General features: G+C 44.9%; 1 protein-coding gene across 7 annotated transcripts in view; it reads right to left on the bottom strand.

Moving 5' to 3' along the window:
• Positions 1 to 3,138: 3,138 nt before the first annotated feature.
• Positions 3,139 to 25,802, bottom strand: part of LOC118782478 (tight junction protein ZO-1-like) — a 102,973-nt gene continuing 80,309 nt past the window's right edge. For 3 of the 7 annotated variants that reach the window (XM_036535854.1, XM_036535859.1, XM_036535860.1), the window contains 20 exons: positions 24,246 to 24,385; positions 22,936 to 23,041; positions 22,623 to 22,773; positions 21,423 to 21,531; positions 20,836 to 21,055; positions 19,771 to 19,955; positions 19,481 to 19,576; positions 17,985 to 18,067; positions 17,526 to 17,736; positions 16,213 to 16,313; positions 15,492 to 15,842; positions 14,304 to 14,546; positions 12,477 to 13,388; positions 12,116 to 12,210; positions 11,452 to 11,634; positions 9,459 to 9,598; positions 7,277 to 7,757; positions 6,790 to 7,007; positions 6,117 to 6,260; positions 3,139 to 4,421 (listed from right to left, as the gene is read on the bottom strand). In XM_036535854.1, coding sequence (XP_036391747.1) covers positions 4,327 to 4,421; positions 6,117 to 6,260; positions 6,790 to 7,007; positions 7,277 to 7,757; positions 9,459 to 9,598; positions 11,452 to 11,634; positions 12,116 to 12,210; positions 12,477 to 13,388; positions 14,304 to 14,546; positions 15,492 to 15,842; positions 16,213 to 16,313; positions 17,526 to 17,736; positions 17,985 to 18,067; positions 19,481 to 19,576; positions 19,771 to 19,955; positions 20,836 to 21,055; positions 21,423 to 21,531; positions 22,623 to 22,773; positions 22,936 to 23,041; positions 24,246 to 24,385 — 4,264 coding nt within the window. In that variant the 3' untranslated portion in view covers positions 3,139 to 4,326. The remainder of the gene's footprint in view (positions 4,422 to 6,116; positions 6,261 to 6,789; positions 7,008 to 7,276; positions 7,758 to 9,458; positions 9,599 to 11,451; positions 11,635 to 12,115; positions 12,211 to 12,476; positions 13,389 to 14,303; positions 14,547 to 15,491; positions 15,843 to 16,212; positions 16,314 to 17,525; positions 17,737 to 17,984; positions 18,068 to 19,480; positions 19,577 to 19,770; positions 19,956 to 20,835; positions 21,056 to 21,422; positions 21,532 to 22,622; positions 22,774 to 22,935; positions 23,042 to 24,245; positions 24,386 to 25,802) is intronic. The other 4 variants (XM_036535855.1, XM_036535856.1, XM_036535858.1 and 1 more) reach the window with 4 other exon arrangements.

Raw genomic sequence — 25,802 nt, 5'->3', positions numbered from 1 at the left:
TCAGCTCGAATGCGGAAGGCGCTCACTATAAAGGATGAGATAGATCAGACGGAAATGAGCAGTGTTGCCAGTTACATGCTCATATTTAAGTGCAAGCGCGTATTTTTCAGTTCTTCTCAGTGAGGGGGAGATGTGGGGGCGCAGCTTAGCGCGTAACATCAAAATCCATTTCAACCGTTCAGCTGCAAAGGTGACCACACTTGCAAAGGTACCAAAAATCCCGACCATGGACCATCAAATCATAGTATCCACAGGACTTCATCTTGGTTCCTTCTACCTCTGTTAATGGATGCAATTTAAAGTGCCTTGCACCATCGCTCCGCTGTGTGTCAAAAGCTCCAGGCTGGTTGGTGAAAAATGGTGCCTGGCGAGCGAGAGGTCATTCAACTCCTTAAGTGGAAAAGAAGCGAAAGAAACAAGTGTATGTGGAAAAGAAAGACTGACAAGATCAAGAAAGCCTGCCGTATTCGGCTCGCTGTTTTTTCCTCTTTATTACAGCGGCTGTAAAACGCTGTACCTGCGTGTAATCCTCAGTGTAAGTGCCTTATGACCTGTAGTTGTGTCTTGGATAAGAATATTTTCGAAAGAGCTTCCCAGCCGAGGATATATTCGTTTTTATAGGTCTCTCTCTCCCCGTATCTGCTATTCGATTCGTGTATTGTACGTTTGGGCGGGGAGTGAGAAACGCACTTAGGATAGCCCGACGTAGCAAGGGAAAACGAAGTAGGCTAATGCGTAGGCAATGTCGCAGGGAAGCGCGAGGGAAAGCTGGACTCTGAGAACGAGGTAGCTGTAGTACAATGCATTGACCCTGAATTACGGTGTAATTCCCTTTTAACAAATATTAGGGCATTTTAGTCCATGAATTTTATTCTGACGTCTGCTTATTAGGTTCCCCTTTACTCCATTTTAAATGATCCGAGTTCCGTACTAGCAAGTAAGCTTGACTCTTGGCACAAGACTACAAACAAAGCAGAAATCATATAGGGAGCGCGTTAAATTTGAATTTTATGAATAATAATGAAAGATTCTATTATCGGCAGTCGTTCTTTAAAAAGACTGTATAGACCTATAGTGTTTTCCTGATAACGAAAAAATTGAAACGTGAGTTTATTTGTAGGACGTTTATGTCACTGCTGACTGCATAGCCTACATCTACTTAGATGATCTAATGATGGGACCCGCTCAAAATGTTCTTAAAACTGACACGTCACTCAGTATACCACTCATAATGGAGCAGTACTTGACCGAATTGCTTTTGACAACCCAATTTTCCGGTGGCAGTCATGGCTTCCAAGTTTTTTCAAGAAAGTCAAGAAAATGACTCGTGATATTCATTGTCCTGTTAATGGGTCTGCCTAAGGCCAGCTCTGAAGTTCCTTCCTCGCGACGCTGTTGGAGGATGATGTGTTGGTTACAATAGAGTACCTCAATTCGGTAGATACTTTACTGTCATTACTAGCAATTGTGCATCACAGGTAGAGTTTTCTGCAGTGTGAATTTGGTATCCCTTTATCACCCTTTATACGCCTACCTTTTGTTTGTCTCGCGGTGCTCACTTTCACTTGAACTTCACTGGAACAAGCCTGGTCCAGCTGTACAGTTTTTAAACCTCATTAATCCCCAGTAAGACAGTAAGCCAATCAGTGTGTTACATAAAATTTTTAATGCAAATCAGGGTAACTATTAAATATACCAACATATTAAGCTCTTCTGCATTATAGTAGTGATGGTGAAACTTAAGACACTAAAAACGTTTCAATCATTTCAAACCTCTGAAGCTGCTGCACATGGGAAGATTAATAAAAATCATATTAACAGATTTTGTATCTTTACAGTGTGATACACATCTGAAAAACTCTTTGCATGATGTAAATATGTGTTAGATGAATAGTAATTGCTCCCATCTTCTGTAAGCAACATACACTACATAGATGAATGACACCTAATATTCCATCAATAGTTCATGTACTCCACTGTTAAGCAAATAGTGTATGCTTTATTAAGCATGTGGTTTCATTTTGCGATTCTGTTGCACATTCCCATTAAGAAAATGATATTTTGTATAATTTACTATAAAGTCTCATATTAGGTTTGCAAAATTAATTCAACACAGGTCTAAAATGTATCCTTTCCAAGCAGGGCGTCACAGTGTACAACATTGTGCAGCTGAATTTGACTTAACCTGGCTATACACTGTACATCCCATATTCTGTGCAATCAGAAAAACATCAAGGCAGGTTCAGGCTTTGAAGGGGGTGACATTCCCCCAGACCTTATTGATAATCTGTCTTTACAAAGGTGAGACCATAGGGATTCAAATGATGTTAGAACTGACCATCCTTCATCCTTGGTACTTTGTGCTCAAAAGCGCCACCTGCTGGACTGAGGTCCACTTCTGCAGTATTGGTGATTCCCCCAGCAAAATTAAAAAAAAAAAAGTGCATGCGAATTGATTTACGAAAATATTCGTTATGTGATTGACTGATATTACGTAAGATATGTTAGGTGCCTTGGATAAAGAAATCTGCTAAGCAAATGATCAAAAATCAGTGTAACCATTAACTTCCTGCAGAGTCATCGAATCAAATCCTTCCACTTGATCAGAATACTATTCTGCATATTTAATGCAGTAAAATAAAGCAATTATATCCAGGACAACACAACAACAGAGGGCCATTTACTTTAAAAATGATTTTATTAATCAATACAGTGGTATACTTAGAAATGTGTTGCAAAGAAAAAAGAAACCAAAAAAAAAAAAAAAAAAAATCTTATCAGCCACACGTGAATAAAAGCTAATATCTGATTGAAGCTGTGTTATATCTAAAGAAAATAGTACTGATGTGCCATAATAAATTGTCTATTAGTACAAAAATACATTTCAGGGCACACAATACAGCATCCAGTATCACAAATAAATGAAGGGGACACCTTTCAAAGCAGACCCCTTTAAAGTACACATTGTTTAAATTATTTAAACCAAGCACTTTTTTTGTTTTGTAAATGAGCATACAAAGGTGACAGTTAAAAATGTTTACATGTAGTGTGTATATACTGGTAGAAAAGTTGGATTTATTACTGATAAGTTCCAAGGCTCAAGGTTATAACCAGAATACAAAGATAACCAATTTAGTATTTTTTTAGAAACTTTTTTTTCTCAGTTTAGTTTTATACAAAATAACAAAGACATACAAAAGTTCATTTACAAACCAAGAACCAAGGCCATATATGCTAGCATTATGTACAGCCACATTTTCAACACTTGTTTATCCTTTTCTTTTTATTTCATATGCATAGCAGAAAAAGAAAACAAACCATTTCCTCAGCCTTGATTATTCTTGTGTGCTAACCCCAAGTTCATTTATACAGTGGGTTTCACAAAATGGCAAAAGACACCTCTTCATTTTTGTTTTCATAATTTATCATAACTTAAAAAAAGTATTTTAAGTACTGAAAATAGTGAATAATATGCAGATAAGGCATCACTGCTTGTTAGTGTAAGATGGAGATTTTAATGTGTATTGGACTGAGCAGGTTTCAGGACCTGAGTCATAGCACATGCATAGATCTCGAGACAGCAGGAGTTGTGATGATAGAAATAAGGTCAAGTCAGTCTGCTTATTAATAAGGTAAAATATTTTTTGAAAGTAATTATAAGAAAAGAGACCTAGTTGGAGGTATGAGCTGGATAAGGAAATCTGTTCACAATACTTCATCTTCAAGTCTTCAAAATGCTTGCCATCTTCATCTGCCAACTTTCAGGCAAAGCATTCCCAAACCTTCACAAATCCGCAAAAAAAAGAATATAAACATGACCACAGTCCTCACCTGTGCTACTAATGGAAAAAAAAGAATGCTATGCAATGTTGTCAGCATTACTAATATGTTGTTAGTGTGTGCATGTGCGTGTGTGTGTGTGTGTGTGTGTGTGTGTGTGTGTATTCCATTGCTCCTTTTAAATATCTTTCTGATTTGTGATGAATGGAAAATTGTCAGAAAGCAGTTTTTTTAGTCAGTGGTCAGTAGGAAAACTTGGCTAAAAATGAGATTCATCAGTCAGTGGCACTGGGCATGCATTCCAAAAATGGTTCAAGAGTTTTTATTTTCATCATTTTTGCAAGCCTTTAAGCGCATAAAAAAAGAAAAAAAGAACAGCACTTAGAATATCAGCCTCCTTCGTTCCTCTTGCAATATTTGTGGGTATAAGTAAACGTTGTCAGACAACGGAGGTTTAATACTTCATTGAATGGTGCGGTCCCTGGGCCTTGGGGAGGGGAGGGATCCCCACTTTCACATTCAGTAACAGACCAGCTGTTTCCCTCTTCAGAAGTGGTCGATGAGCACGGACACACAGTTTGCGCCCACCAGGTAGTTGGGGTCTCCAGGGAGAGATTTGTTCTGCCAGCTCTTGGGATCACCTGCAGGTAAAGGTGCAGAGGGAAGGGAGAAAAAGGATAACCATATTAAGACCAAAAAGGGAATGATGTCTGTAAAATTCTGCTCCTTTATGAACTACACCATACTCCTAAAATACTGACAAATTTCAATGAATTCTGCTGTCCAGTTACAATGATGTCTATGTAAACACCAGTACCTAGCCACCCTTGATGAGGTTTTGCAGACCAAAACTGATTTTGGAATTACACTGATTGCAAATGATGTCTTTTTCACATTATGAGGGGAGTGAGTGTTATTTTCAGTTGTGGGTTATTCCTAGTTCGCCAACCCTTGGGCTTTGGAAAATTATGCAAAAACCGACTAAGCCACAAACAGTGCTTCTGACATACAGTAGTTTCCCAGTACTATTTCAAATTTTCACTGAAATAGACTGTTCTGGGATTACTGTAGACTAATACATAAAATAAGTCAACATGGGTTTAGAATTCAATTGAGTACTAAACTGGGACTGGTACACTCCACATTTCCCACACACAACATTTCACTCTTTCAGTACTCTTGAAAGGGACATTGAGGTTTCAAATAACTGTGTTCTTTTCTTTAAGCAGCCGGCCACCTGAATAAAGAGTTTCATGAAATCTCCAGATCAAACCACTTCATCGGTGCGCTCACAGATTACACACTTTGTTTGCTGTAATTCGAATTCTACAAATGCAAAGGAGAAGGGAAGCATTTTTCAGTTACTGTGAATGGAATTGTAGGGGTATGAGAAGCAGGGGTATGAGAGAAGGAGAGACGTTTCTGTGAGCAGCTTGAGAGCTCTACTACAAGCAGAGCCAGACTGAGGCTTCTTGCAGTTGCACAATGCCTCTGGAACAGAAACCACAATTAAAAGCTTTCGGATTTCAAAGCCCAATTTGAGGACAGAGTCAGAGACCCGGACACAAGTGGAGTCTAAATGAAAGGAAAGAATGGACTTGTTTTACATTAAGAGGATTAAACCCCAACCCTGTAATCTCTTCACAATGAAGCAGGACAACAAACGAGACTGCAGTTCCATTTATTCCTTTTAGCCGAGCTCTAAATGGGGAGTAATTAGCAGCTAATCCATGCCACTGCCAAGTTTACTGTACAAAACTACAGTGTGGAAGACAGCCATCAGATTGGTAACCTTGAAGTGCTTGTAGTTACATAACGAGTCACACACAAATAACTTGGTCTCACAATGGACGGTTTCTGAAGTGAGGAAAATAAATGGGAATAATCAGTTATAATAATGATAGATGCTGCATTTTAGAACATCATTTCACAATAGCTATGTGTGAGCAAACCGACACTCATTCAATACAAGACGACGAGCTCCTGTGACATAAAGACAATATTAACTTTTCAGAAGCAGTCATTGCAGATTTTCATCACACCTTAGAGTCTATGAAGACAGTGAAATGACATGCAATTGCTGTCAGCCATTATAAATGATTACAGACAAACTGAAACAAAAAAAAACAAACACACACAAACGGATGTTTCACACCAAAAATAAAAGCAGTGAGGCTGTGATCTGGAAAGTACATGAGGTGAATTAAAAACGAATGAACAGATGAATGAACTGATTAGCTCAAATCTCCCCACGAGTGACCCACAACCAACTGATTTTCACAGCATCCCAAAGACCCCCCCCGCCCCCAAAAAAGGACAGAGAGAGGACAGCGTACCCGACGAGGAGTCGGAGGATTTTAGAGCAAAAGACCAACCGTCGGGGGTCATAGACGCACAGTGAGGTAGGCGCAGCTCCACAGGCTTCTGGAACTTCAGGCCGTGAGGGCCGCACATGACCAGCGGGCTGAGCAGAGTTTCTCCTACAGGGACACACAGACACAACAGCATTATAGACAGAATGGGGGGGGGGGGTTCTGTTCTCGCTCTCCATACTGCTACGATTTGTAATAGACAGCACTGAGGCCTATAACTGTGCACAGTGAAGGAAAACAAAACTTAGCCTGGATGAATATAAAAGAGGGAAATGACAAATTAAAAAAAAAAAAAGAAATGCGAAGAAGTGTGAGGAATTTAAAAAGAAACAAGAAACCTTGTATCGATACCTGTCTGTGAAGTTATGGCACTGACTGGGTTAGTGCTGGAATTCCAGCTATAAGGGGTCTAATGTGGCACCTGGCTAACTAATTAGGAACACATACAATCTGCCAATCAGAAATTTGAGGGAAATGATATATAGACTCCATCACATATTTCAGAAGTTATAATGTGCTTAGGAAGGTGCAAAATAATCATGTCTGCCATTTGAATGAGTTATATTCGGGAACCGGGGAAATGGGGGAAAAAGCAGCCCCCAAGGTGCCAGTGTGAGCAGAGTGGTGGAGCACTGACCCTTCTCCTTGTCGAGGGGCGGAAGGATGCTGTTGTCCCTGCAGACCTTGAAATAGATCTCCTGCTCCACGCCCTCAGGGATGGCCCCCTGGGGGATGATGATGCTCACGCCCGTCTCTATGGAGCTCAGCACGCCACCGTTGCTGTTGAAGATGCCCCGGGCTGTGGCCACCACTGTGTGCCCCTCATCCTCCTCATCATCCTCCAGTGCGCTCGGGCTGCATGGGGGGGGTGGCGGGGGGGGAATGTGAGCACAACAAGCAGAAAGTCAGTCTCGCAGTGACAGACCTGGCCTGCCTTTGTGCAAGCTTCAGGATGAAAATTTGATTGAAAATGTGATTCAGAGAGAAATTTTAAAAGTTAATGCTGTGACTGTCCTGGTTTCCCAGACATCTAACTGCTCACAGGCACATTGTGTGAGACCTAGAGGAAGGCGGTAAGCCAGCCAGTGAAATAAACCTCGCTGTTGGTGAGAACAGGCGCCTACCTGACTGGGATGGCCTTGGGGACAGCGTTGATGTTGTTGTGCTGGTATTTGGGTCTGTTGTCTATGGTGCGTGTGAAGGTATCCAGTCCACTGTCCAGCTCAGCCGGCTGAGGAGAGATCTGGGGCTTGCTATTGGCCAGACTGGGAGGCTGCACTCCGCCGACAGGCTTAAGGACAGGGTCCGCCTTTGGCTGCGTGTCATTGGGCAGCAGGTTGTGGTTGAACTTGGGGCTCTCAAATTTACGCTCAAAGGGCCGAGCCGAGGTGGTGTATGGCTTGGGGACGTAGCGGTTGTAGCTGGAGGCAGCCGGCACACCCAGGGGCTTAGGGGCTGGGTCAGTGCCGTTGACCGGAGACTTCTCTGGGAAACTTTTCTGGGGCAGGTAGTTGCTCTGGACTGTGTCTTCTCTGTTAGCAGGCCTCAGCCCCGACAGGTCAGGCTTGGCTTTCGGGGAGCCAAGAGGATCAGGCAGGGGGTTCACTGGAAGGGCAGGGAGGATGGGAGAGGTACACATCACATTCAGGTCTTCTTTCAGGAATGTGACAGAGCCATCTGGCACACGGTGTAAGCAGTCACAACTGTTACTGTTTTAAAGTAAATTTAAGTATATTTAATTTCTACTAACGTGCCTTATGTTTATGTTCTGAGACTTAGTGAAGAATTTTACATTTCAACTGACCAACTATAATTTACAACCTGAAGCACTTCTGCTAAGCCCAGATGATCTTTAAACCTAAACTTTTCTGACGCCACCTACACTCACCTATATAGAAGGCAGGTATGATAATGACACCCCCAGAAGAGATTTTTAAAAAATTGCACATATGGATACTACAAAAAACAAAAATAACCTTTTTTCAGACCAAACAATGATACAACCTCTTTACCCAATGCAGAACAATAACCAAGGGGGTGTTTTACACACTGCATGTCTAACAGGGCACTACAGGAAGGGGAATACCACAGCAACTTCTACCACTGATGACACAGCAACACAAAGGCACTTACCAAGATATGACTGTTTTGACAAATGCCACAGCACTTCTTTTTTACAACCTATACACAAAATCTGGTATTTTGTTGTTGCAAATCATGTAAACAGTTTTTGTTGGAATTCTGGATTTCAAGCCTCGCTATTGTACTAGTAACACAAGCTCTTCCAAAGAAAACAGTGATGTCTGCTTGGGTGCACATCTACTGCGTCGCTTCGACAGGTACCATCACCTTTCACCACTTGGCATTAGCTATAACAAATCTAGCTCGAGGGAACTGTGGCTTGAGGAGACTAGATTTTGAGGAAAACACTTACATTGTGGCCAATACACTAATGAGGCTACTAAAGGGACTTTCTTGCTAGGGTATTTTACACAGGAAAAACACGCCTACTACTGACTCACCTGCTCTGGGCTAAACTACACTCATATCTGGCCAGCGTACAGTGGGCTGGGGTCTATTTGCTATACAAATGCTTCTGGTTCACCTCAGGAATGGCTGACCTACAGTGAGGGCAGGTCAAGGGAAACATGGTTTAAAAACTCAAATGCCACACTTCAACGATTATTTGTTTCAGGTGAGAGCCTTACTGTCTGGTGATTAAAATCAGTCTTGGCTTAACTCCCAGCATTTCGGATTGTCTGAAGCACTGCCACAACAGATTTTAACATGTGGCTTCACTCGGCGTTAGCCTGTGTTTGCATATTTTGGGAATGTTAATAACACCAACATATGGCTGCCTGTAACATGTTTTTATATTTGAACAGTAAAAATATCAATCCATTTACAGATGAAAAACTCAGACACATAAGTACACTAAAAAAACAGTCTGGGAATACCACTGGGGCCTAAAATACTCTCAACTCATCACTCACTTGACCACAGAGAGGACCTCTATGATCCCATAAAGCACTGGACAAAAAAAAAATCAACCTGCTTTGTGGAAAAGACAGACCACTATGGAAAAGGTGCCACACATATTTCAGTCACCAACAAATTTTGAATCGGGCTATTTTATACAAATACACATGCATCTCACATGGCTGTGACAGCCAATCACAGACAGTACAGATGTTCATAGTGGATAAGATGTCACAGGTAACGCAAACAGCTTCCCAGGGCTGGAAAGCAGGAAGTGGCTAAATGGCGAGCTTGGATGTAGTTACGCTTGGGACGGGAAGCACTCACATTCAGGGGTGACGGGTTTGGGCAGTGTGGCAGGCGGGGCCACAGGGCTGGGCTGGCCGTACTGCACAGGGGGTGGGGTGATCTGAGGCACAGGCTCGTATTTTTTCTCCATTGGGCTCGTATTCTCCACCGACTCCACCCTGAACCAAACACAAGCACACGACAACCACACAGTCATGCTCTAACCGTTTGATGCAGCTGTCATTTCCATCTGCAGGTCGAAGGATGCTGTCATGCATTTCTACCTACACAACGTCTAACAGATTATACATATGCACTGAATAAGCTGTGACCTAAAGCGTACCCCGCATGTCAAAACATGCTAACAGTACTAATTTTGCTACTTGGACTGATTCAACTACAAATAATATTAATAATGAGAATAATGGTCATAAGAGTATGTATGAAGATAGCACCAGTAATGCCTGTTGGATGAATACAAATATAAATAACAGTTTGTATAATATATTATTTATATATTATCATAACATAAAAGCACTAAAAATAAACAAAAACAGAATGATTCATGTAAGGATTATGACAAACTGTAGTTAGGAAACAGATTATTGCTACAGAGGCATCACAAACTATCTCAATAAACCTCGAGGGCTAAAACAGTCTACTCTCAGAATAAAGAAATTTGCATCACTGAACAAAACAACAGAGACAATGCCAGAGCCTGTAGTGTAGAGTGCGATGTACTGCACATAAAGCTGTTCTGCACAGCCCCATCCAACATCACAGTAGGATTAGTAATGCATCAAAACCGTATAGGCCAACACTGTTAGGGGAAAAATTTAAATTCAAGCTGGTCTTCATGCGTGTTATTTATTTCTACGAGGCAGACACGCACATTGAAGGGAATGGTGACTCAGAGAGGAATTCTACTGAACAATGCAGTAAGAACTATAAAGCTGTGACTTTGAAAGGCAGTCAATTCTTACAACGTTTGACTCCTATTCAAGTGGTCAAAGGTAGTGTAAGAGCCATGAAATTTACTGAAGGGTGAAGGTGACAGTGCGGAAAAGAGGCATGGAGAACGATATCCAGTGAAATACAGGGGAAAAGAAATATTAAAGCTTCCACAAAAAAAGAGCATAAAGGTACAAGCATATTAAACTGGCCAGCTCTAAACAAAACAGGGACTACCACGGCAAGAATGAATTTAGGGACCACCCCGACAGCTTTTTTATTACTTTTAGTCAGCCTATTCAACACTATTTAACATCAGCGGTTATAACGAATGATTTTACAATTTCTCCAGCAAATTCTGCACCTCCTTTGAGCACATCTACACAGGGTAATGGCATGACTACTTCTTGCTTGGTGACTGAAACCTCATGGCACATTCACCGCTCCATGCTGGAGAATTATGGTGCTTAGCAGTGTCTTTTAGGTTACGTAACTAGCACCCCTGCTGCTCAAACCTGCCCTGCACTCCTTCAGCTCTGTGGGGACCCAGCCCAGTGCCCCGTACCTGAGAGCTATTTGAGGGCACAGTAGGCTGGGTGAAATCAAGTAAGCATCCGCACAAAGAGCCAATTTTAACATCTTACCAGAATGATTTCTTATCTATGCTCCAGGTCTGAGCAGTAGTCAAAGAAGTGTGGCCAGATGTCAATGCAGGCCTAGATTCACTCTCATTTCAACACCAGGATCCGCTTTACAGCAGGGGTGAGTGGTGAGCTGCTGATTGGCAAATTCCCATTACAACTTGGAAAGCAGTGACTTGAATTGATTTGATTTGTAAGCATTGTTCCAGGGTTGTTAGACTGAAAGCCCAAATCTCTGCACTGGAGTAACCCTATTTGAGGTAGAGCTCTCAGCAAATGGGCCTCCATGTGCGAGGTAAATAGGAAATGACACAGCCATTCATCATGCCCTGCAATAAAACCATTCACTTGTTGTTCTGTATAAATAAAAACTACTGCTGTGCAGGACCAGTGTTTCCCTTGGTTACACTGCTAGAGAGAGGCTGAGGTGAGGACATTACCTGGGGTAGTTTTGCACAGGCTGGGTCACTGCAGGCTTGGGCTGGGGGGCGGGCTTATTGTCGAAACTGCGCCGGTCGAAGTAGGACAGTTGCTTCCTGTAGTACTCCTCATCCTCATCTGGGTCGTAGTGGTTGGCGCGCACAATGTCCTCAGCCGCTTTGGGCCGCTGGGGCTCAGGTGCTCTGAGAGGGACAGTGGGAAGAGTCTTGGCTTGAAACCCACAGGAGAACCCCCCACATGGATCAACAGAGCCCTCTATGGGCAAAAAAACAAATGCAAGGGAGTGCAACGACACGCGGGAGAGTACATCCTGTACAAGTGTGGGACACCAGCAATCTTGACAGCACTAATTCACTGTCGCCTGTAGAGCTGACAAGGAAAAGCAATCCAGAGCATTTTGGAAACTAAAATGTGGCTGAAATGCTGGCATGTGGCCACTAGGGGGCGCTCTGAGATTACAATAGACAAACTGGAAAGAGCAGCTCTAACAAAACAGCTGTGCTGGTGAAAACCTTTTTTTATTACATAATAAATATTTTATTATTATACCCGCTTATCAAACTATTGGAGTGAAACTACCGGTCATTTCTATTATACACCACATGCTGTTTCTGCTGTGATGCTGGCTCAGTGCTGTTGGATCCAGTGAGAATCCCTGATTACCTGTAAGCAGCCTTCTCCTGGTCCAGATGGCTCAGAGAGTTGGCTTTGGGGACAGGGCCAGGGACAATGACAGGTTTGGGGGGCAGATCCACTGGCTGAAGCAGGAAAAACAAAGCTCAACTCACACTGAACCATACGCATTCAATTCCCTTCTATAACTAATAATGAACTAACGATGAACAGCTCGTTATTTTACCGAACAATCAGATGCAGCCCTTATCATCCAATGTGAAAATTATGGACAACATAAACATTTATTTATCCTGTTTAACTGTTGAAGAATGAAGAATCTTTCTCTTCATCTGAACAGCCACAATGACTGCTCCTCAGCCCGTGTGTGTGTCTATGCATGGATACCTACCCGAAGCCCAGCAGAGTCACCTGCCTCTTTGCCCCTGTCCATCGACACCGAGCGCTTGTTCTCAAACATCTTGACCCTTGTCAGCACCGACTGCGGCTTCATGGCGGGATCATCCTCTGGCTCCTCCCTAGGGGGTGGGGGCAGGGGTTTAGCGGGCATGTTGACTGCAGAGTCTAGAGGGAACGGAAGAGACTCTGGTTTGGGAGGGGGCAAGGGGGCATCCGAGTTCCCAATGGGCTCGTACTGTCCTGGTTTGTAGGCGCGGTTCTGGGGCGCTTGGTTGTAGGTAGGCCGTGACGGAGGCTCGGTGTAGTACTGCTTGGGGGGCTCTGGGGAGCGTGCCGCAACCGGTGGGTAGGCGTGGGCGTCCGGCTCGTAGCGAGGACGCGTGTCGTACCCTCCCGAGGGGGGTGGGGGAGGCTCGTCGTAACGCACCGGCCCTGGCTTTCCATAGCTCTTGGGCGGCGGCTCGTAGCGTGGCCGAGTGTCGTAGCCCATGGGCGCTTCGTCGTAGCGAGGCTGCGGGGGGCTGTAGTCCCGCTCAGGCCTGCCGTCGTAGGGAAGCCGTGGGTCGTAGCCCGGGGGGTGCTGGTTCTCAAAGGGCGGGCGGGCCGGCTGGTAACCGGGCGGCTGGGGCGAGGTCCGTTGGTCATAAGGGGGCCACTCTTCTTCGTAGTGAGGCACGCGGTTCTCGTAGTGCAGGTGCGGGTCGTAGCTGTGAGACTTTGGTTCCAGGTAGTTGCTGCCCCCCTCGTAGTGATAGGGGGGGTGGTCGTAATCTCTGTACGGCTGTTCGCCTTGGTATGGGGGCTGGGGTTCGTAGGTGAGGGGCGGCCCAACCGCTGGGGGCTGCTGGTTTAGCCCATGCTGTCTCACAGGTTCCTCCATGCTGTACAGATCCTTCTTGTAAATCTGTGACAAACAGCATCGAAATCGAGAAACCTACAGTCAATAACCATAGCGGAGCACTAAAACATAGCCCGCAAAACCACAATCAGTCAATCAAACTGAATCAGCCAACATTGTTCAACACACAATATTAAGACAAACGATTTGTTAGAGTCCAGCGCTGAACGTTTTAGGGAGAAAGGACAGCAGAAACACCTGAAAGAGAGGACACTGAGTGGCGGCTGTTATTTCTCAGTTAGATGACACATAAAAGCGTATTATTGAACAAAGTCATACAGCAGTCAAGGAACTTGCTGCTACAGTCAAATACTAGACCATTACCATTCAAACACATACCTCTGTCGTAACCTGAAATCTAGTTATAAAATACCTGACGTTTGATAAGTAGCCTTGTAATAATGAAAGACTGTCCCACAACAACTGCAGTAGTTCCTTTAGCCACCAATTCCAATAGAATCAACATTAACACCCCGGCATCAAGGTGCTAATTTAAGGACAGAAAAGCAAAAAGGGCTACATTTCAAACTCAGGGCAAGAAGTTAAACGTGCAACTTCCCAGTCAATCAAATTAACAGTCCATTCAATCAAAGTCTACTACCACTACTGCTGCTACTACTACCAAGGACAAAACAAACAGAAATGAACCCAAGAACTCTGGAGCCATGCAAAAGTAGTAAGCAACAGTGAGAGCTTCTCAGAGGTTCTTCTTTGCCCTCTCTCTCTCTGGGTGCCAACGGGCTCATCAGAGCCACAGTCTGGTTAACGTGAACTGACTTCTTCCTCTCTTTTCCCCTTGAGAAGCGCACAGTGGACACAGCACTCATGCAAGAGGCCAGTGGGAAGCGTGGCGAGAGACAGGCAGGTAGCAGCCGGCCGGGCAGGGCCGGCCCGAGGTCCAGAGGTGGGCGCAGTTGGTACCTGGGGTTCTGAATCGGGTGGTCCGGACGGGAGGGGTTCGTGTGTCAGGGGCGGGGCTAGCTCGGGGGTGGGTCTCCTAACCGAGTCAGGCTCGGGGCTGGGGTCGCCCTGGGGAGCTGCAGGAGCCTCCTCAGGGGTCTCCCCAGGGTCATGAACAGGGAGGTCGACAGCAGGGGGCGCTGTCTCAGCCTGGGGCTCGGGCTGCTGTGGGAGGCAGGGCATGGTGGGAGCAGCCTCTGCTGCCTGTGAAGCAGTGGTCAGAAACGTTTAAGCGGCGCTGCGTCAAGCACACCCTCACTCCAGCACCTCTGCTGCCAACTCCACCTCTTCTTCTTCCTCAAAACGGTACTCAAACGGAGGCTCATCATGATTGGTTTGGGTTTAAAAAAATAATCAGATCAATGGTATTTGCAGCATGAACCATCTTTGTTGTTTATGTAATGACTCAGGGAATGAAATATGACCTGTTCTGATTTCTTTTTTTTTTTCTCACAACAAAAACAAGCTACTGGACATCAGATCTGAAAAAATAGCAGATACATATATTTAGCTACAGTAATATAGCTTAAAACTGCCTATTCAAGCATGCAAGTTATATTGTGTGATAGGATGTCACTCAGAATTCACCATGGAAACACTAGGGGGAGATCACATGGCTGGATACAATTTCAGACAATTGACAGAGACAAAGCTTTTTCCCAATAACAACACTGACAACATCATACCCACAAACAGAAGCCGCTGCTATTGTATGACAGAACGTCATTTTCAGAAACAGATAACTCATGTATGTGTACACACACATACACATACACTCACGCAAACACGCACACACATATGTACACGTCCATGGAAATATGCATGCACGCACACACACATACCCGTGCTCACACATGTACTCACACAAAATGACTAAAACTTCCAATCTTTCAATTTATCTTTTCTTTTCCTTTTCTTCTTCTTAAATTTTAAATCTTTCCTTTACCTCACAAGCGCTCCTGTTTAAAAGCCTGCCCCCTTTAAGACACACAGCACAGCTTCTGACCAGCTGATAAAGTTAGCACTTACTGACCTCTTGTAATACTTCTCAATAACTACTCTTAGCATAGTGATGGACTCATTTGGAGGTCGCTCTGGGTAAGAGCATCTGCTAAATGACATAATGTAATGTAATGTAATAAAGGTTACCTGTTGAGGTGCAGGAGTCTTGAACCCGGCAGGGTCGATCCGGTTCAGGGGCTCGGGCTGCACAGCGTGGGGGTATGCAGCGTACCCCGGGGCGTCCTGGATGACAGGCGGGTCTTCACGCACAGGCTCTGAGGAGCGGGTGATGGCAGGCTCGCTGGGCAGGCCGACCTCGTCATTGAGCGTCTCGTCCAGCTCCTGGTCGGTGTAGGCGCCCCCCTCCGTGTCCGTGTCCTCGTAGTCCGAGGTGTGCCGGCTGTCCGTGCTGTACATGGAGTACTCGCTGCCCGGCGCCGACAGGTACGACAGGCGGTCGTCGTGGAGGTCCAGGTCATCCTCGGGGGCGCCGTCCGCCTGGGGGGGGGGGGATAGTTGTAAAAACAAGAGGAGAGGAGGAGCAGGGCAAGAGAAACAAAGGACAAAGGAATCAGGTGTCAAGAAAGAAAGCCAATACATTTAATGAAAACGCACCAATCCAATTTCTTATTCCCGTATTTATTCTAATCTGATCAAAAAAACTATTTCTGAAGAGTGCCAAGAGGAACTGAAACTTGCGTCTTTGTAATCTGATGTACTCTGATGACAACGAAGGCTATCAAAAACGGACCTTTAGTGAAGACGTGACATGCTTGTTAGTTCAGAACTTTTACATTGCTGATGAATTAAATTATTCATAATAATGAATTGAGATGTTAACAAAGATATGGTGCAGAGTCTGACTGACCTTGCCCTCTGAGACCCACACCAGCTGGTTCTGCTGCTGCTGGATGGTCTCCTTCAGAGCCCCATACCACCCGTCATTCATGCTGTTCATGTTGATAGTGGCTGGAGGAGAGAGAGGGCAAGACACAAGCTTTCAAACACATTCACACAAAACAGGCAGACTGTTTCAAACCAAAGTGTGCATGCAGACCCTGCAAACACAACATGTAACTTATGCACTTACTGCCTTGAGAAAACACATCTATTGCCATGTAAGCTGTTCCAGCACGCTACCCAACGGCGTATTCTGAGCTGTGTAATGTAAGACCAGCACTGTCTGTACCATTACAATTCTGCATGATTCTTAAACCATCAGCTTGACCCTATTACTACACATGCTTAAAGGGCCTCTACTGAAGGGAGATGGTTTTCTTGTTCGTGTAACATTTAAATGACGTCATTTGGAAGCCACTCTTACCCTGAGCAACTTAGAAAGCAAAAACGCATATACTGAGGTCACACGAACAACAGCATATATTGAAAATGTCAGACCACACATGAAATTTACCAACAGGCCACTCGATGCTATAATAATTACACCAACGATGAATACAGACCAAGTATTACAATTATCAGAAAAATTAAACAACTGGAGACGAATAACAATACTACATAGCAGTTAGAAAAAAATGAAAAAACATAAGTGCTAGAACTGCTAAGGGGGACAGGTAGGTGACACAAGTGCATCTGGCCTGCTGCTAGCAAGGCTCTTGAACTCCTGCACACACCAATGGTTCTGCACTGAATTTAAATGAACAAAGAAAAAAAAAGATAAGGCTTGCTCTAAAAATAAAAGTGCTTGTTTTCTAGCCCGTGACGTACGTGGCCATGTGGCTCACTCTGAGTTCAGGAGCCATGCTGTACGCTGTCCACTGTCCCCCCCAGGCCTTCTCAGTAATGAGGAGCACGTAGCATTTCACACAGGGGTGCGGCATGCTCTGAATGCGTAATGATGTCTTTATCCCTGTTACAGCCCAGAGCTGAGCAGTCCTGCACGAGATGCATTGAGGGGGAGCAGGGAGTGATGGCACGCATACACACACACACACACACACACACACACACACACACACACACCCCACACATAATGACACACACACATACACACACACACACACATATACACACACCCCCCACACATATTGACACACACACACACGCACACGCACACACACATATACACACACAACCCCCACACATATACACATACCCCCACACATACTGACACACACACACACACACACATTCCCTCTTGCTCTCCGCTGCAGTACTCACTGGTGAAGAGGTGGTGGTTGTTTTTCCTTAGTTTCAGAGCGCGCTCATACAGCTTCCGCGCGCTCTTCCTGGACTCGGGGCACAGCCGCGTCCTCATGTTCTTCACCCCCTGCTTGCTGTCGGGGTTCAGGAATACCACGATGGGGTACCACTGCGCGTAGTTCAGCCGGTCCACAGCGTTGGGGGTGATGTCCAGCACTGCATGCTTATCCTGCACAAAATCCAGTAAAGAGATACACAGTGAGCGCACATTAGCTGAGGTTTGGTGGTGAAATGGAAAGGGGAAGAGAGGAAAAGAGGACCTCAGACAGGGTTGAATAGCGAAATGAAAAGGAAAGGAGGGGAGGTCAGGAGGGTTTGTGCTGTACTTGGACCGCGGAAGAGGGGAAAATATCTGCAGCGTATGTGTGTGTGAGCAGGTAATGCGGGGCCATGTTCACAGGCTCCAGGCTTCCTCACCCGATCGATGATCTGTTTGATGGTGTGGAGCCGGATGATTCCGGAGCTGCGCTGGTCCGTCCCGGCGTCTCGGGGTTCACTCTCTGTAAAAGGAGTAAAGGATCACACATTAGCACTGTTTATAACAGAGGCCTGTTGGGAAGTGCATTTATAGTTTCACAATCACTACCAGTATTGGCCTTGTGCCGTAATCCAAGATGACGTAAAGGGGGCATGATCGTGAACATATGTGTTTAAGTTCACTCTGGCAAATTCATTATACAAGAAATCCCCCACTCTTTATAAGTGCTGATAATGTACAACAATGTGACATATGCAAGAAATGAGAAATTAATTCTGGTTCATTTGAAAAAATTTGAAACCTATATGGGGGCATATAGGTTGAGAGACAGGGGCAGCACTGTGGCATAGGGATGAAGGAGGAGCTTGTAACAAAAAGGCTGGTGGTTCAATACCACACTGGGCCACTACTGTTGTACCATTGGGCAAGGTAGTTAACCCACATCTGCCTCAGTAAATACTTAACTGTGTAAAAGGATAAAATTATAAACTATGGTAGTCAATCTGAATAAGACCGTTCTCACACACGACAATGCATGTATCATAACCTATAAGGAAGACATGATCTGACACATAATACATTGGCTGTTATCAGGACACAACATGCCTCTCCAGTCTGAAACAGGCAACATCCCAGTATGAAGCAATAAAAGTGTGCTATCCCACCCCTCCTAGGAAAACATCAAAGGGAATCCCCAGACGCAATTACCAGTTCACTTTTTCCAAAAGCGATATCAGAAGATCTGCTCTAGCAAATAGCTTCAATTATCCCAGCCCATACCATATGTGTCCAAAAGCGGAGTGATATCATACAAAAAGCAGTCTCTAATCTACAAATTCACAGCACTGCACTCCTTATCTACTTTTTCATCAAACTACAACAGCAAGCTACCTCTCCAATATAAAAAAAACATACTACATCAAAAGAATATTCTACAGGATGGGGAAAGGAAAATTAGTACTCTGACAATGCTCACTGACACACAAGTTCTACTGTGGCATCATAGATTGCTATCAGTTACAACTGAAAGGATGCTTAAATACATAGGTAATGCTTGCTAAATGCATTTATGCATTCAAACACATACTTTTCATTCCAAAATGACCGAGTGTTTCTGAAAAGTAAGCACAATCACATGGTGACGCAATCACACAAATGAGTCCAGGACAGGAATCACCTTACTTGTTTGAGATCAATCAGACGATTAAAATTCAATACCCTCCAGATATGTAGAAGTGGTACCAGTACCAAGAAACCACTGCCTTAATGTACTGTAATCAGATGGGTCGGCGTTCTCATTGCACTGTGAAACAACCAAAATGTGTAATTTTTTTCTGGCCAGGTGCAATAGTTGTGAAAATGTGTGACTGCTGTAGCTCTGCATGGCCACTGCAGCTCGGGGACAGTGAAATGAGACGCCATGAACGTGACTCACTGGCAAGCTCAAACAGGTCCGGCTCCTCTCTGGCCACCTTCTCCCGCGCCACGTCAGCGATGGGCCCGAAGATCACCACAGGCCTCAGGAAGCCAGCTGATTAAACAAGAGGGACATCGCTCAGCTCAGTGCACACTCCTCCCACTCACTCTCTCTCTCTCTCAAACACAAACACAAACACAATCACACACACACACACACACACACACTCTCAAATACACAATATGTAATCGTAGCCCAATCTATTGCTGCGTATGAAAAGGGTAACGCAAAGCCAGGCGAGGGCTCACCCTCTCTCAGCACCACCCTCTCGTAGGCGGGGAACTTGGTCTGGACCGGCTGGGCAGAGAGGTCCTCCCGGCTCTTCCGCAGGTTCCTCTTGGAGCTGCGCAGGCCACGGAACCTCCAGAAGTCTGCACGGTCACCCCCCGCTGTTTTGGGCAGAGTGTACTGTACGCTGGACAACTGCTCTGCTCTGTTGGTAGAGGGAGGAGAAAGAGTTTGCTAAAACTGATGTGAACATTACCTGCCCCTAGGAGAAGCTAACAGTGCTATCAAACATCATAAAGATGTAGGCTGTATAGGATTTTGTGTAAAAAAAAAAAAATCCCATCCTACTTGCTTTCTTTATTACTTTTCAAATAACGTCCTCCTTTGTTTTCTCAGCCGTAGAGTGGAGATAGACTTTTAATGAAAAAGTAATAAAGGAGGCTGTACGCCTAGGGAGCAATCTCATCGCATTTCACACATCGTAGTTTGTTTTCCGTGGAATTCTCCATACCATACAGAAAACATTATTAGGTAATTGCGAGAGATATCTGAACACACTCAGCACAGCTAATGTTTGCATTGTTGATTCGATACCATTTGGCCGACCTTTAAAGATGGCAGGAGCATTAATATGGTTATGGCAACTTCAGCGAGGATACATGCGGCCTATCAGATACTGGGATTATTGTGCCCTCCAGATCTGGTGAAATCTTGGCTCATCTCTCTCTCTCTTCACTTTCACATGAAACTGCCAAAACCGTATGCCTGGAAGCAACCTTGGGCAAGCTCAGACAGCACATGACAGCCCCTACTTTTTAAAAATTAACATCATTCATATTCTCCCCCTGGGGATACACAAGTACCCTGCCAAAGATACACAAGTGCTCCGCTTGCCTTGCTCACAGACCGATTATGTAAAGGCGTCCCAAAGATAACCTCACTCTGTTCTCTGCGCTTAAAATTCATGCGCCTCAGTGCACTGCCCAGGGGTGGTGGTGTGAGCGGCTCCACACAGAGCCCCTCAACGGTAGTGCTAATGACTTCCCCATCACAGGGTGTGCTCAGCATCAGGAGTGGATCAGCACCTGTTCTTGTTGGGAATGATCCCTCTCTCCACCTCCTGGTGGTTCTTGCCGATGCGGATGGCCAGCCAGGAGCCAAGCTTGCCGTTGTAAAGGGTGTCCACCACGCGAAACACCTCGCCCTTGTTGAAGCTCAGGCCGTAGGGAGACTCCTTCTCGTACTCAAAGTGGGTCCGGATGTAGAACGAGTCGCCCACGTCCGACTCCACAATCCGCCGGTACACTGGAGGCATAGAAAAGAAGTGGGATAAAGACAACAGAGAGGACAAAAGTCAGAAACGACAACTGAAAACTGACTTGCCATGACATCACATTAACATGTGGGTTCAGTTTGCTGAGTGCTTTAACATCAGTCAGATCGTTCACTCTGACCCAATGACTACAGCACTGATGTGCTCTGCATCGAGGGTCAGTCCAGCATGGAAGCATGGCCAGTGTTGAACACCCTGAGCCCTAAATGAATGCGTATAAATGCAAAGCTACATGAAACAAAATATCTGTGACGCATCAAACACTAGCCAGATGCCGGGCCCACCCTAAGCATTTCTGTTATGAAACACCAGGTCCCACCCCCTCCCTCCAGTACTCACCATCCTTCTTCTTCTGGGCCAGGATGGTGACCTCTTCGCCTTTAGGAAGATCAAGGAGGAACAGCACTGCCTCTTCTCGAATTATATTTGCAAAGTCGACATTGTTTACCTAGGGAGAGGGAGTTACAGAAGACTGACTCATTTGGCCATATTGTTTGAACACATCCCTACCAAGCCCCCCCAGCCCCCAAACCCCACACCCCACACCACTGCAGACCAAGGCACAATAACCCTGTTTATTTTCATTGCGCTCTGAGAACTCGGGGAAAGCCAAGGCGGGCCTTATCACTCCCTCTCCCGGCTGACATCTGAAAGGAACGGGAAACAAGGACAGCGCTGTGCAGACTTTGGCAGCCCGAGAGAGGAAAGCCGCGGAGGGGAAACAATGCCCCGGAAGCTCGGCCATCTTGGAACATGTTTGAACAGCGGGGGGGTGGGGGGGCTTTGAAAGGCACACTGAAATTTCTGACAGCATCTGAGAGTAGGAAGTAACACAAAGCGCTTCATGTTTTCTTTGAATTTTGATGATAATAAACATGAAAGTGGAATTTTCCTTAAAAACATCTTTAAAAAAAAAAAAAAATCCCATTTTTGTAGGTGTAGGTGTAAAATACCACGGACAGAATTTCAGCGGGGGTGCAGCCTGACTCCTTTGATGTTCAGTTGCACATAAATGACAGTAATAAACAGCAAAGTGCCATATATTGCTTCACACACATACAATCTCCACCTCCACGTGCCATCAGTCTGGCCTGAATGATAGCACCGCTTTACCACTATGTCAAAATCCACCACTGAACAGGGAGCGCTACAAGGTTTTTACAAGAACATACAAACGGACAATGGAATGTGAAAAAATAACCGTGCACTGACTTCATTCTTTTTGAAAACCTAACACCAACACACACTCTTTCCTTCAAAGTCAATTTACAGCAAGCCCAAAGCACAAATTTTCTAAATGTACATTGTTCCGCACAGTCATCACACACACCAAAGCCTTAATGTACATACTTCACAGAAGACTACAATGATCCAATTCTATAAAATGCGACCTTTGATTGCAAACGTTTATGTGATACTGTAGTTAAGTAATCCAAGGACGCTGCTTATTGCCAGTGTCTTGGCAAAGGCAGTGCTGGAAACTTTCAAAAAAAAAAAAAAAAAAGACAAACAGGGCATGTTTTATCCCTGACGCCGCACCCTGAGAATCTGGTCTCCCTCCTCCAGGCCCTCCTTGGCAGCGGGGCTGTCCTCCAGAACTCCCGCCACAAAGATGCCCACATCGTTCCCCCCAGCCAGACGCAGTCCCACGCTCTCGCCTTTCTTAAACTTCACCAGCTTCATACTTGGCCTGGAATGGAAGCAAAGAAAACACAAACACACACACACACACACACACACACACACACACACACACACACACACACACACAAATCAGCATCGAGCAGCATCGAGCATAAAATAAAGGCTGCTACCATTTCTCCATGCAAGATGAGAAGGTAAATACATGTACCTGAGAATGCTGTCATCGTGGGCAGCAGTAGGCACAGGGGCATCGGAAGGACTCACAGGCAGGTCCACATCAGGCTGGCCGGGCTGGGCATACACTGGCTTGGGCTCTGTGGACACCGTGCACACGTGCACTGGTTAGATGGATTGTAGAAAGACTGACAGACAGGCAGTGCTTACACAAAGTCACACTGACAAAAATACACAAGCCTGTCATCGGGTGCAGACAGATAAGCTGCAGAGAAACAGAAGACAGACATATGCAAAACACAGACACCCCAAAAAACAAAGAGGCACTACAAGCTGAGAAAGTTCTGCAGACAAACACCAGGCCACTCCAGATGGGACAACCATATCAGTGATAATGAAGACATACTGATTATCCTCCCCCTACTTCAGGCAAACTATGTATAGTCAGTTAGTCTCTTTTACACTTCCAAAACATTTTAAAAAAACAAAAATATCTGTATTAATAGCCTTGACCTAACAACTGGCTAAAGACAGTCAACAAGTGGAAGCATGAAATAATGTGAAAGTGAAAGCAAAAATAAATGTGCTATGCTCTTAGTGAATTATGTGCATGATGAACAAAGAAAGAAATCTGGTGTTATGATTCCATAGATACACAAAGTTGTTTTGACGAGAAGGAAATATTGTTTGCGCATTGTTTCTTTATTTAACAGATCATCTCCTTCATGGTGTTTGTAGGGGATAGGCCAAGCATGTGTCAAGGCATCCACAGTGTGGTTTCACTTCAGGAAAAAATATTATGGTAGAATGGTGACCACAAAACAGCACATGTGAAATGAGCTGGCCTGTTGTCCAGGTCTCCTGAATGCTGGGGTGAGGGAGAGGGACATGCTTGTAGTCAGGTAGGAAGGTTCGAGACAGACCACTGGGCCCCTCAGTCCTGGTCATTGCTGGGGCCACGGTGCCATTAAGTCTTCCTTTCTCCAGAGCTCCGCTTACCATCTCTCATACAGGAAGTACTTCAGCCAGCTCTAACTGGTCAGAGCTGGAGGAGATATGCAGCACCAGAGCTCGTGGGCCGGGGGTGTGTGCGTGTTTGTGTGTGTGCGTGTGTGTGTGTGTGTTTGTGTGTGTGTGTGTGTGTGTGTGTGTGTGTGCACATGTGTGTGAGGGGGACAGCAGGGAGTAGAGAAAAGTGCACATTCCTGCCTGGGGTGGAGGTAGAGGAACAGTGGGAGTAGGGTGGAAAGAGACAACAGACACAGCGTAGAGGGACATCCCAGCTTGTTTTTTCGGAGAAGTGGGACAGGCTCAGAGCGCGCCGCGCCTCATCAGGGCCCTGACCTGGCAATGGGGGGACCTGTTTTTCCTCTTTGGCCCCAGGCTGCTCAGCTGGCTTGGAGGTTAGTGCTTCCTCGGATAATTTAACAGGAGTCGAAACTGCCCCTGGTTTTGAAATCCTCTCCTCCTCGCGACTTCTGTGGCTAGAAACAAAAACATTTCATTCTTTTTTTTTTTGTTCGATCGCCTTTGTTCTCTTGTTCACGAGCTGTTAAAATAATAATGATGAAATGAACAAAAACAGTACTTAAGGTATGTAATGGTGGCTCTTTGTGATTTTGGCAAAGGATGAAGAACTTATTTAGAAAAATGAAATCTTACTACCCTAAGCGCTGAAAATCATAACATGAAAGCAAATAAAACGATGGCAGCTGCTGGACTCAAAAATAAAATAAAAGGAGACAAGACAGGGTATGCTCGACTCTCTCCAGCTAACCCACAAACGAGCACTGTTCTCTGGACTTCATATTCAACTTCACAGCGGGAGGTGCTTTGAAGACTATCCCTACACCAACACTCCTTCAAAACACTGGCCATAAAAATATGCAGTTAAACCGTGGACATGTAAGAAACAATGCTTCAGCTGAGTTTTGGCCCTGCAGAAACAGAAAATGTAGAACTGAGCAATGAGGGGTGTAGTACATCTGGTGCTAGTGCTATAACGTCAGGAGAATTTATGGCCATTGTTTTTGAAGTGTGCATCTAATTTAGTATAATTCAGCTTCAGATGTTTAAGCTTCCTATCGGGAAATGGCATGGCATTGCTGTGAAGCGATAAGGATTTAACAGCAGAAAGAAAGGGAATGAACAAAAAGCCTTAAAGAAAAAAAGATGGGTTTTTGAATCGAAAAACAGCAGTTGAGCTGCTAGTCTTGAGGGCTCTTGCATTGCCTCACTCCTCCTGCTTTTCGACCTTTTGTATTTAGAACTGCTAATCTCATGTGCATGACTCATATGCTGGACTCCAGGTGCAATTTAATGGGTGGTCTAATCTGATAACGTGAAAAGACCATTTCACAAAGCTGCCAAAGACACAAAATACACAAAGGTCTTAGAGATGCAGTGTTATTACCAATCTGTGATCAGAACAGTGAGAGAATTCCACCCCAGTCACTGAGTGCTGACTGGCACTGACCTGGCAAATTTCTTTTTTCTTTCTTTTTCTTTTTCACAAGAATGTGGAGGTGCACGCTCTGCGTAGCTGTTAAATAGTCACTCACTGCAAGGTAACAACACTGACGGACAAGGTTTGGGACTGCAAAGCACACCGCCCTAAATGCGTTTTTAGTTAGCAGGGAAAGTTCCTTATATTTTATTTACAAGCGTCTTCTTTTACTACACGGAATCCTCATTTCCCCACCAATTCTTCTGGAAACATCTATGCTGTAGCTAAGCATATCCGCTTTCAAAACACAATGTTTGTGAACCGAGTTGATACAGTACAACAGCTGCAATGCAGAGCACTTCTGAAGGGCCACTGCTGCTTTATTGAAATGTGTTGCTAATGAGCAGCACTTTCAGTTACTGCCTTTTTCACAGTGTAAAGCCCAACACTGAACA

The sequence above is a fragment of the Megalops cyprinoides genome, chromosome 8 (assembly GCF_013368585.1).
Source record: "Megalops cyprinoides isolate fMegCyp1 chromosome 8, fMegCyp1.pri, whole genome shotgun sequence".
NCBI lineage: Eukaryota > Metazoa > Chordata > Actinopteri > Elopiformes > Megalopidae > Megalops > Megalops cyprinoides.
Note: the sequence above shows the minus strand (reverse complement) of the source record. Positions and strands in the feature narration are given on the sequence as shown.